At 51.8% G+C, this 12,024-nt stretch overlaps 1 protein-coding gene across 4 annotated transcripts; it reads right to left on the bottom strand.

The window, feature by feature from the left end:
• Positions 1–277: 277 nt before the first annotated feature.
• Positions 278–11,142, bottom strand: PDCL (phosducin like). Of its 4 annotated transcripts, XM_077922199.1 has the most exons (6): positions 11,003–11,092; positions 8,288–8,423; positions 7,919–8,072; positions 5,257–5,443; positions 2,549–2,730; positions 278–1,606 (listed from the first exon to the last, which is right to left on the bottom strand). In XM_077922199.1, the coding sequence occupies exons 4-6, from the start codon at positions 5,432–5,434 to the stop codon at positions 1,052–1,054; spliced, it is 915 nt and encodes a 304-aa protein (XP_077778325.1). In that variant the 5' UTR covers positions 5,435–5,443; positions 7,919–8,072; positions 8,288–8,423; positions 11,003–11,092; the 3' UTR covers positions 278–1,051. The 4 variants fall into 4 exon arrangements, with proteins under 4 accessions (XP_077778325.1, XP_077778324.1, XP_028571114.1 ...); XM_077922198.1 differs by lacking the exon at positions 8,288–8,423 and having other exon boundaries at positions 11,003–11,108; XM_028715281.2 differs by lacking the exon at positions 7,919–8,072 and having other exon boundaries at positions 11,003–11,093.
• Between the last annotated feature and the right edge of the window lie 882 nt (positions 11,143–12,024).

Genomic DNA, 12,024 nt, shown 5'->3' with positions numbered 1-12,024 from the left:
AAGTTCTACATGGGCAACACTGAGGCTAAGGAGGAAGACACTGGAAATGATTGCTGCTGCTGCTGCTGCCGCCATCACTCTGGACTGGCTGCAAGAGGGGGTAGGCATGTTGGGGCTGATGTTGGTGGGGAATGTCCCATCCCTCCTAACAGACCGGCCTCCGTGGGTGAGCACCTGTAGCTGTGGCTCTGCTTTTCTCCCTCCCGATGAACAACAACCCTGGGAGAAGGGCTGCATAGCACCAACAGCTGCTCAAAGAAACAACTGGACAGGAAGCTTAATAATATTCATGTCTTTATTGCAATAGTTTAAAAACAGTTAGGAATACGTCACACATTTTCAAAGAGAGCTTAGCAAAATAGAGTCCATTTCTGCTGGAGGAACAGGGCAGAAGGTCATGTCTTGTAGATTAACACAGGGGATGAACATCCACAAACAAGCATAGGGCAACCTGCTGTTGAGGGCAATGTTGTACAGAGCAACACATCAAGGGTTGTTAAATGAATGCTAGGAATGCCCAGGACCCCGGAGAGAATAGCCAGACTTACCAAGCCAACTACTGGGACTGAGCTATGGTCTGCAACAGTGTTTGCCAGCCTGGGTCCCCTCAAGGTGCTTTGGACTACAACTCCCATCAGCACAACTCCCCCACCCCACTTGACACCTCGGGGTTCGTGTGAGCCCCATGCAGGCCTACTCCTTTGGGAGGGTGGGATGCTGGCATCCAGCTCCTGGCCAAAATGCCTGCTTGTGCAAAATGCAGGTGCAAGATCCATAAAAGCAAAGCAGCAACTAGGAACTGAGGCTTCGAGACCCATCAGGGGCAGCGGCAAGGGCTCTGTGGTGGGCAGGGCAGGGCAGAGGGGCCACAGGCTGCTGGACAGGTTTCAGCTGGAGGCTTGAGGTGGCTCCTCCATTTGGGAACGGTGTGTGTGTGTGTGTGTGTGTGTGTGTGTGTGGCAACTGGGTAACTGCCTTCTAGGGGCTAGTAAAGGGTGGGCTTTTCCACTTTCCCGTTCACAGGTGCCTCTCTGCTCACCCTAGCCTGCCCTCAGTCAATCTCCAGGTCACTGTCATCGCTGAGGCAGGATGAGGAGGCATTGAGGACGGAGGTGAGGAGCACCAGGTCCTTCTCAGGGAGCAGGCCGCACTCCTGCAGGAAGCCCTCCAGGTCCCCGGCGAAGAAGTCCTCACCCAGTTGGTCAGTGATACGGACAAAGTTGCCCACCAGTTCCCCACCCTTGTAGACCAGGAGGGCCGGCAGGGCACTGGTGGTGAAGCGGGAGCTGGCGCCGATCAGGGAGCTCCGCACTCGGCAGAACTTGACCGCGGGGTACTCGGTGGCCAGGCAGACCATGCATCCATGGAGGGAGTCGGCCCCTGGGACATCATCCTCGTAAATGTGGACCATCACCAGGGTATTTCTGGGCCCCTTGTCAATGGTGTCCAGGAAGGCCTCCGCACTGTGGATCTCGAAGACCTGCTTGAAGTACTGCCCGCTGCGCAGCTGCCGCCGCATCTCCTCCATGCGCTGCTTGCGGTACTGCTGCAGAAACTCCTCGTCATCTGGGCCCTCACGTAGCGCACTGTACTCCTGCAGGGTGAGCTGGGAAAACAGGCTGCCTCCTCAGTCAGGGGTGGCCCAAGGCCCTGTGCCACTCAAGGCAGAACAGAAATTTCCACCCTCCTGTCCTCCCGTTGCCCCCTCCTCCTCCTCCCCCTCCTCCTGGCATGCATGGGCTGAGCTGCATAACATCAAGAAAAAGATGCTGATTACACAGTAACTGGAGCACTAAACAAAAGCTGCTTAAATTGGCACTTGCTGGAGGACAGCTCAGAAGCTGGAAAGGAAGTTCCCAACAAGCGAGGCAGGGCTGGCACAATACATTTTGCCACTTTAGGCAAAACAGTCAATGGTGGCCTCCTACAGCTGCCTTTGCCTGAGACGACTCAGGGCAGTTCCAGATAGCCAGAGGAAATGGGGGAGAAAAGAAGGATGACAGAGAGGCACAGGTGGCAGCAGTCCTGCTCTTCCCAGGCATCCACCAAAAGCAGCAAGAGCAGGAGGAGGTGAGCTGTGCACTTGTGGGGCCCCAGGATCTGCTGCCCCTCTCCTGAGGCAACTGCCTCACCAAGGCCAATGGGCAGGCCACCCCTTGCTACTAAGTTCCCCCGAAAGTTAACCCACCTGCATTCCTCCCTGCCTGAAATCCCCTGCCTGCCTGCTTTTTAACTGATTTACTCCAGAGGCGGCACAAGCACAAGACCCCAGGTGCAGTTGGGGACTCCAAGTCCCCATCACCCTGGGTTGTGGGCCGCGCTGGTTGATGGGATCTAGATTCCAAAAATACCCAGAGGGCTGCAGGTTTCCCTATGCTAGCTGTGCCCTGAACACTCGGCAGCTCCACCACCAGGTGCTGAGTGCCACTCAGGGCAGGTGGTCCCCCACCAGCTGCAAAACAGCAGCTGCTCCAGGGATGCCTGTGGGGAGGGTTGGAATCCACATGGAAAAGGTTGCCGGAGAGGCCCCTCTTCCTGTGCCTGTTACCTTGCCATTCAGCTTTTCCTGGAGCTCCTTCTGCTTCCGCTTGTCCTCCTCGTCATCCAGGTGGGACCTGCATGTCACTGAGAGCTTCTGGATGAGGCGCTCCATCTCCCGGCACTGTTCCTCCCGCTGCTCTGTCTCCAGCTGCTTGAATCTCCTCCAGTCGTTGATCACCCCTTTGGGACCTGGGGAGAGAGGGACGGGATGAAGCGGGCAGAGGCAGCAGCAACTTGCCACATCAGTAACAGACGATGCCTGTGCCTCTGCCTCCACAGTCGGAGGCAGTGGTGCTTCTGAACAGCAGTTGCTGAAAGGCACAGGGTAGGGTGGGTGAGAGCCCTCTTGGACTCAGGCCCTGCTTGAGGGCTGCCCTTTGGGGAGCCAAATGGGGGAGTCTGGATTACCTCAGATACAAGGAGCAGGTTGGCCTTGGGCTCAAGTAAAATCCTGTATGGATTACACACACACACACACACAGAGAGAGAGAGAGAGAGAGAGAGAGAGAGAGAGAGAGAGAGAGAGAGACACAAACAAACACTCCTGCCTGAGAACAGAGGACTCTGGAGAAACCTCCGAATATCTCAGTTGTGGATGAACTCTGGAGAGATTCAGAAGAGAGAAAAGAAACCACTTCTTCAGGCAGTGCATGGCTGAGCAGTTAAAACTACAGATCTCTCTCCCACAGGGGGCAGGCAATGGCCAACAGCTTGGGTGGCAAGGCTACTAGCCAGAAGGGCTAATCTCTGTCTCCACAGAGGTAGTAAACAAACATATATTACAGCGGTTTATAGCATATGATATTAACCATTAAAATGGTTAACAACAGACGTCAGTTATAACCATTGTGGAAAGATGTATTCTTCATTGCCTGCATAGGGCAGGCGATAATAGAAAAGTTGTCAGCAGGCATTGAAAAGGTTGGCATGAATAGAAAGAGAACCTATCCAAGTGACACTGACACAAAAGCATCCCCCCCATCTAAAAGAATGTATTAACTGCTAACACCAGTTAGCAGAATCCACAGGAGGGATGAGTGCTCTCATGCTCAGGGCTTCCTTGGTGGTTTCCCATTGGGGCACCTGAATGGCCACCGTAGGAACAGGAAGCTGGACTGGAAGAGCTCCCCTTTTATGGGCAGGGCTCTGCTTACGTCCCAGTCAAGAGTTAGCAGGGAACTCCAAATGTCCCATTAAAGCACAAACCCCATAAGGGGTATTTTATTTGTTTATAGAAAAATAGCAAATAAAAGTTTGTAAATTTATATGCATATGAGTATACAGTCATACCTCAGGTTGAAGTAGCTTCAAGATAAGTATTTTCGGGTTGCGTGTTGCGGCGACCCGGAAGTAACGGAGCGCCTTACTTCTGGTTTCGCCGCTCGCACATGCGCAGACGGTCAAAATGATGTCACGCGCACGTGCAGAAGCAGCGAATTGTGGCACGCGCGGACGCGGGTTGCGTTCGCTTCTTGATGCGAACGGGGCTCCAGAACGGATCCCATTCACATCCAGAGGTACCACTGTAATGCTTTTCATAAAATAATACAATACAATAAAAACCATATACAAAAGATAATACCACAAATCAGCTGGAGAGCAGCTTCTGGAAAAAGACATGTCTCTGCAAAAGTCCCTGGTGAGCCTTTGCCAGTCAGAATATAAAATCCTGGGCAGAAGAGACCAATGGCTGGATTTGGGGTAAGGCAGGCTCTTACTTTCCAGCGCGGGACAACTACCACAGGGAAGCTTCTTCCAGGAAGGAGCCAAGAGGTGGATCTCTTATGCAGCTTTGACAGCTGGACAATTGTTTCTAAAGACCTGGAAGAGTTACACCTTCCTGCATTTAACTTGGGGATTCCTACCCTATTTTCAAAGAAGGAAACATCTCCAACATTACCAATGAGATCGCCTTGCCCCACAAATGCCCATTCAGCTGCTTCAATCAGCAGAACTGGCACATAATACTTGTTCCGCATTTGTAAGAACTCAATATTCTGGTGTGGCAGCACCTACACTTTAGAACTCCCTGCCTATTTGTCAACAAAAATGCTGAAAAACATTTTTGCTTGGACAAGTCTACACAGATGTTTCGAAAGCTGATGTGAGCTTTTTAATAATAGTTTTTATTAATCTTCAATTGTTATCCAATAATAGCCTCATTAAAACAATATGAATTTATTATAGAATCAATAACATCAATTATTCAAATACCAAATTATACAATTTAGATAAGGTGGCCCTCCCACGTGCTAGAATTGATGAGTTGATGATTTTCTTTATTTCTGCATTCCAAAATCTTGTTGATTTCAATTACATTCCAGTCATAATAATAATGTCACACACAGGAAGAACAAGGATATAGTTTGAGATCCTCACCTGTAGTTTTATAAATCATTTAATGTGTCAACACGAATAGAAAGCTGATGTGAGTTTTAATCTGTTTTAGTCTACTGTCACTTTAGCTTTCTAAAAGTCTTAAAACATTGCTGCTAATCCTTCTTCCTGATTTTATTTTTTTGTAAAACATTTTCAGGTGTTGCCATTGTTGTTGTTTTTTTGGCATATAAATTTTACGAAATAAAATAAAACTAAGTAAAACGTTCCCCAGCAGACTAGCCTTAAAGGATCATTTGTACGTTTTAAGTGCAACTGATCGGCTCTGCCCTGTTAGTTGTAGGTGAATTCAGGGACCTGGAGGAAAGGGAGGCACACCTGTGTTTACTGCACTGCCATCACTGCTCAGCACCACGTTCCTGGGTTCCGTGGCATCCTGGGGGGAGCCATGCTGCTGATCCTCTCCCTCCTCTTCTTTCTCACTGTCCTCCTCCTCGCTGCTGCTGTAATAGTACTGGAGTTTTTCACCCAGCAGCTTGTCGTCCAGGGTAGTCATTGTGGGGAGCTGCCAAGAGAATGCACAGAGGGTTAACGGCAGCTCAGCTGCAGCCCTGGCTTTGCGTGGAAAGACCACTGGAAAACGGATGTCCGTGTTCCCCCACGATCCAACTTGGGTGGGTTAGAGTGAGCTTAAAGGAGAGGTGCAAGCTCAACCTCAGCCTCTAGAAGCAGGGAGAAAAAGCAGGCTGTGCCCCTATAAAGGTTACAGGGATGAGTGTGGATGAAATCTTGCTCAGGGGTGTGAGACCTGCCCCTCTTCATCTGGCTTTGAAGAGGTGGACGGGGTGCATGGCAGTCTTAAGGGAAAGGATACATTAAACTCTCAGTGACCTTGCTCAATGACTGCACTTCTGCTCCAAATACAGCCTTTACACTCCCCCTCTCTCCCACCTCTTCAGGCCCCAGAAGGACTTACCGTAATGCCCACGCCTACCGTTGGCTCAGCCTGCAAATGAACAAGCCACCTGCATAGCACAGACACTGATACCTATGAGCACTGACACGGAGGATTCAGGTTTAGCACCACCCCTTTTTAATCCTTCCCTTTATCCTGATCTGCTCCCTCCGCCATGGATTTGCATACAGCACTCTGCTCGCCATCTGGGATGCAGTTGCTCAGTGATTAAAAACAAAACAAGGAAACGAGATTCTCCCATGAAACGAGAGATGCGAGCAGCAGCTCAGGAGCCCAAAACGTAGAATAATAGCGGGGGGGAGGGGGAGCATCTCTAGATCTGGTTTAGGAAATGTGGTGTGCAGGGAATAGGTTACCCAAAGATGGAGTGATGGCCCAGGGTTCTTTAAAAACCAGCTCAGGCGGTCCACAAAGGATGGGTTTCTTAAGGGTTGTTAGCCATGAGAGACAGAGTGAGCCTCCAGATGCAGAGGGAGCCTACCTCGGAACGGGGATGAACAACATCTGGCACGAGAGGATTTGCCATGAGGCACCAAGTGATGTGAGAATGAGCCCCAGGACAGAACCATGCCCATGTCACTGCAGGGGGAACTCTCTTGTCTCAAGCACGGGGTGACAGTGCACTGGCCTCCTCTCTCCAGGCCAGGAAGGATGTGGTCAGCAAAGGGGAAACATCAGCCTGGTCCAGCTGCTGGGGACTGCTGGCTGCTCAATTCCCTCTGTAGTGAATTCACAATTGCCACAAAAACCAGGCAAAGAAGAGCCCAGCTCCAATCGTGAGCCAAAGGGCTACTAGTTGTGTGAGAACTTATGCCTCCCTCGAATGGGGTGTCTAGCCTATGGGTCAGTTGTGGCCCACAGGGACTTCTCTGTCTGCATCGAGGTCCCCCTCCCTGTTTTTTTTTAATGGTTGTGATTTCCCCCCAGTTTTATTGTTTTACCTTTTTAAAAACCATTTTGAGAGTCCTTTTCTTTTTTTACAGTCAAGCAGTATATAAATTTTATGGAATAAATAAATACGTATTGACTGTAAAATGACACTCAGTGGGTTCATTTCAATTCATTTACTAAAATTTCATTTAATAATATACATATAAAACAGAGAAATGATTACAATAGTCAAAAACTGAAAGATGACAAACTAAATAACATGAAATAAGCACATAGAATGAGCACAGTTGGGTTTAAAAATAACAAAGCCCAGGTAGAACCACAGAACTGCAGAGCTGGGAGGGATCTCAAGGGTCATCCAGCACACCCCAGGCAATGCAGGAATCCCAACAAGATCATACATGACAGATAGCTACCCACCCACCCACCCCCTCCCTGTTAATGTAAGAGATGGGGGGGGGTTATATGGAAGGTTAGCCACATGAGAACTCAGGCTAAAAAGGGTTCCCCATCCCATCTAGAGGATTGTGCAGATTAGCAAACCAACCAGACTAGCAAACACATCAGAACCAATGGGGCTGACTCTGCTGGAAAACCCAGAGCAGCAGCTGTTGGAAAGAGGGAGGTGGGCAAGTCACTCTCCACGCTCTTCAAGAGGGCAGGGTGGACATTTGCAGGTTTGCAAATAAGGCCTCAGCATCCTTGCTTCATGGCTTTGTTTCCTTTAATATGTAACTTGATGGATGCTGTTTTTGGATAGAGGAAAGTATTTCTCCCTCTCTCCTAAAGCTAGAATTTGTGGACATCTAATGAAGCTGGTGGGGACGCAGGTGGCGCTGTGGGTAAAACCTCAGTGCCTAGGACTTGCCGATCACATGGTCGGCGGTTCGAATCCCCGCGGCGGGGTGCGCTCCCGTTGCTCGGTCCCAGCGCCTGCCAACCTAGCAATTCGAAAGCACCCCCGGGTGCAAGTAGATAAATAGGGACCGCTTACCAGCGGGAAGGTGAACGGCGTTCTGTGTGCTGCGCTGGCTCACCAGAGCAGCTTTGTCACACTGGCCACGTGACCCGGAAGTGTCTCCGGACAGCGCTGGCTCCCGGCCTCTAGAGTGAGATGAGCGCACAACCCTAGAGTCTGTCAAGACTGGCCCGTACGGGCAGGGGTACCTTTACCTTTTAATGAAGCTGAAGGGATGCGGGTGGCGCTGTGGGTAAATCCTCAGCGCCTAGGGCTTGCCGATCGCTTGGTCGGCGGTTCGAACCCCGCGGCGGGGTGAGCTCCTGTCTGCGGTCCCAGCTCCTGCCCACCTAGCAGTTCAAAAGCACCCTAAAAATGCAAGTAGATAAATAGGTACCGCTTACTAGCGGGAAGGTAAACGGCGTTCCGTGTGCTGCGCTGGCTCGCCAGATGCAGCTTTGTCACGCTGGGCACGTGACCCGGAAGTGTCTGTGGACAGCGCTGGCCCCCAGCCTCTTAAGTGAGATGGGCGCACAACCCTAGAGTCTGGCAAGACTGGCCCGTACGGGCAGGGGTACCTTTACCTTTAATGAAGCTGAATGTTGGAAGATTCAGGACAGATAAAAGAAATAACTTCTTCACGCAGCGCAGTTAAAAATCAGCGAACTCCTTCCCCAGGAGGCAGCAATGGTAACCAACTTGGATGGATCTAAGAGAGGACTAGACAAATTCATGGAGGAGAGGGCTGTTGGTGGCTCCTAGCCACGATGGCTATGCTCTGCCTCTGCAGTCAGAAGCAGCAATACTCCTAAGTACCAATTGCTGGAAAACACAGGAGGGGAGAGGGGTCTGGTGTTCAAATGCTTCTGGCTTTTCAAATCCATGAGCAACTGGTCAGACACTGTGAGAGCAGGCGCTAGACTAGATCAGCCATGGTCCAAAGGTTCTGAGAGGGACAAAGTAGGTCAGTCTCTGCCAGCCTGGTCCCCCCAGATGTTTTCAACAACAGCTGCTGCCAGAACCAGCCAAAACATCTGGAGGACACCAGGTCGGCAAAGACTCCGGTAGGCTGTAGGGTTCCTGTAGTTTTGTTGTGAGGGATGCACAACTTTTACTGTGAATTACTGAGATCAAGGCTATGGTAGTTGTTGTTTTTTAGGTTTTTTTTTAAAAGAATGAGATCAAAGGCACACTATTAAAATGCATTTCCTGTTAAGCCGAACATCTGCTGCTGCTGCTGCTTTGGGAGATTTCGACCTCTGAGCCAGGCTCTGTGCTCCCATTTCATGTCCTACATAATCTAGGTTTAAGGATGAAGAGAAATGAGGTAGAGTACAACGCCAACACTCCCATTCAGTATTGCAAAAATAAAGGATGCAGTGTGTACTTGGGGGGAGATAGGCACACTAGCCCTACCCCCATTCTCAATGATGCTAACCTTAAAAAACAGCAACTGATTTTGCTATACCAGCATCGGAAGGCAGAAGAAGAAGAGGAGGAGGAGGAGGAGGAGGAGGAGGAGGAGGAGTTTGGATTTGATATCTCGCTTTATCACTATCCTAAGGAGTCTCAATGCGGCTCACAATCTCCTTTCTCTTCCTCCCCCACAACAAACACTCTGTGGGGTGAGTGGAGCTGAGAGACTTCAAAGAAGTGTGACAAGGCCAAGGTCACCGAGCAACCGCATGTGGAGGAGTGGAGACAAGAACCCGGTTCACCAGATTACGAGCCCACCGCTCTTAACCACTACACCACACTGGCAGCCCTGTATCTGGGAGGCTTTAATGTTTGATGTTTTGTTATGTTTTTATATTTTGTTGGAAGCTGCCCAGAGTGGCTGGGGAAACCCAACCAGATGGGTGGGGTATAAATAATAAAGCTATTACCAAAAGCACATGCATTGTCTCTTTTTTCAGGTTGTCTTTTCTACATATCAGTTACATTTGTTGTGAGCCATTAGTGTTGTATATACTGTAGTTAAAGGGTCGGGGAAGAAAAGAGGGGTGGGGAGAAGGGGTGGTTGTTAAAACTTATTTTATTTGGTGCACAGTCTGTGTCAGAATTTGCGTCAGCGTCACTTGGGTAGTCACTCTTCCTATTCGCTTATTGTATGTATTTCCTTTCTAGTAAGGGGGGGCGGGGAGCCCAGGGCGTGGTTGGCTGTCTTCCGCTTGCAGCAGCGAGATTTGTTTGCGGGGGGGTTAAGTCAGACCACAAGAATCCACCGAAAGCATGCCAATCAATATGTTTTTTCTATGTTTCTGAACTTGACCCAGCCAATTAATGCCTGCGATCTATGCAAATCATAACAGGGTCCACCCAAGAGAAAACGAGCAGCTGAGCCTAAATAAGGAAGCCTGGATTTAGCCTTCCTCGACTCCCGGAGGCCCCAGCCGACTTCCCCCCTGCAACCAAGCGAGCGCGCCCAACCCAAAGCCCCCCTTTGAGCCCGCGCGGGCGAGCCCAGACCCCTCCCTGCCCTCCAGGGCACCTGGCCGCTCTCCCCCCGCACGAGAAAGGATTAAGCTGAGATGGAGCAGGAGCGGAATCTTCTCCCCACCCCGCCCTTCCCCCTTCCATGCATCCATCTCCGCTGCAGCCCCCCCCGCCTCCCCCCGCGCCAGAGGTGCTGCAGGGGTTCAGAGTGTGGGGGGGGGCTAAGACCTGGGAGACCAGAGATCGAGCCCCCCCCCCCACGCGGCCACGCGCTCTCAGCCTCTACCTGCCTCGCGGGGCTGGTGGTGGAGTGAGATGGGGAAGTGGGCGACCGTGCGCGCCCCCTTGAGCCCCCCGGGATGAAAACTGGGGGGGGGGGCAGGTGCGACTCCTAAATGCAGAGGAAGCTGAGGCGCAGAGATGCCCTGGGGCATCGCCCCTCTGCAAAGCGAGCCAGCCCCCGGCACGATCCCGCTGCCCACGCGCCACAGGAGACCCACCGCTGCCCCACACGACGGAGGACCCCCCCCCCGCCCCAAATCCCCCCTTGTGAGCCAGACACCGCCCCCGCCCCCGCCTTCCCACATACGATCCCCACACACTCCGCCCCACGGGGCTCTTCTCTCAACCCTTGCTATGCCCTCCCCACCCCCCTTGCTATGGGGCGCCCCCCAATAACAAAACAGCCCCACCCTCTGTCACACACGGGGTGCTTAACCCTTTCCTCCCCCCCACGAGCGAACGGCGACCTCTGTGGGGCAGAGGCTCCTTCCTTCCTCCCCCCCCCCCAGGGCTCCCCTCGATCGTCGCACTAGGGATCGGTCCCCGCAACCCCGGAATCGGGGCCCCTTCCCCCTCCTCACCGGGATCTGCTCGCTCTCCCTCAGTGTCTCTCTCGGTCTCCTAGTGACAGGAGGAGGCGAGGGGAGGGGGAGGGAGCGGGAGGCGCGGGGCGCAAAGGTTGCCGGGACGAGCTTCCCCGGCACTAAGAGGTAAGGTGGAATAGCAGCCTGCAACTGCACTTGCTGCCGGATCCCTTTCGGCCGATGCCGCCCGTGGACCGCACCATGGAGGGGGAGGGATGGGGGAGATCAGCCCTGCTCCCTGTTGCATAGCTGTCAACGTTTCCCTTTTCTTGCGAGGAATCCTCCCTTTTCTTGCGAGGATTTGGAATAAGGGAATTTCCCTTTAAGAAAGGGAAACGTTGACAGCCATGCTATTGTTGTTCAAAAACCCTTCATAGGAGGATCACAGGGCAGTTTACCGCATGAAAACACAAAAATGCATAGCAACAAAAAACAGTTAACCCCCCCCCCATTATTTTTTTTAAAGGCCTGGGAGAAGAGGGCTGTTTTTGCCTAAAGATATGCAATGAAGGTGCCAGGAGAGCCTCCCTTGGGAAAGCAAGCGGGGAGCCACTGCAGAAAAGAGCCCAGCTCTACACTGCCACATCCTCTTTCCCTATTTATCTGCAACCAAACATCTCTTACAAGAAAGCCCTTCTTTGTGCAGTACGCAGTTACTTCCTCCTGCAGGAGGCAACAATGGTCACCAACCTGGATGGGCTTAAAAGAGGGACTCGGATAAATTCAGTGGAGGATAACAAAGCTGTCAATGGCTACTAGGCCACGACGTGTCCAGGACAGCTGTCTACCAGCTCCATCTGGTACACAGGCTGAGACCCTACCTGCCTGCGGACTACCTCACCAGAGTGGTGCATGCTCTGGTTATCTCCCGCTTGGATTACTGCAATGCGCTCTATGTGGGGCTACCTTTGAAGGTGACCAGGAAACTGCAACTAATCCAGAATGTGACAGCTAGACTGGTGACTGGGAGTGGCTGCCAGGACCATATAACACCGGTCCTGAGAGATCTGCATTGGCTC

This window comes from Podarcis muralis, chromosome Z (assembly GCF_964188315.1).
Source record: "Podarcis muralis chromosome Z, rPodMur119.hap1.1, whole genome shotgun sequence".
Lineage (NCBI taxonomy): Eukaryota > Metazoa > Chordata > Lepidosauria > Squamata > Lacertidae > Podarcis > Podarcis muralis.
Note: the sequence above shows the minus strand (reverse complement) of the source record. Positions and strands in the feature narration are given on the sequence as shown.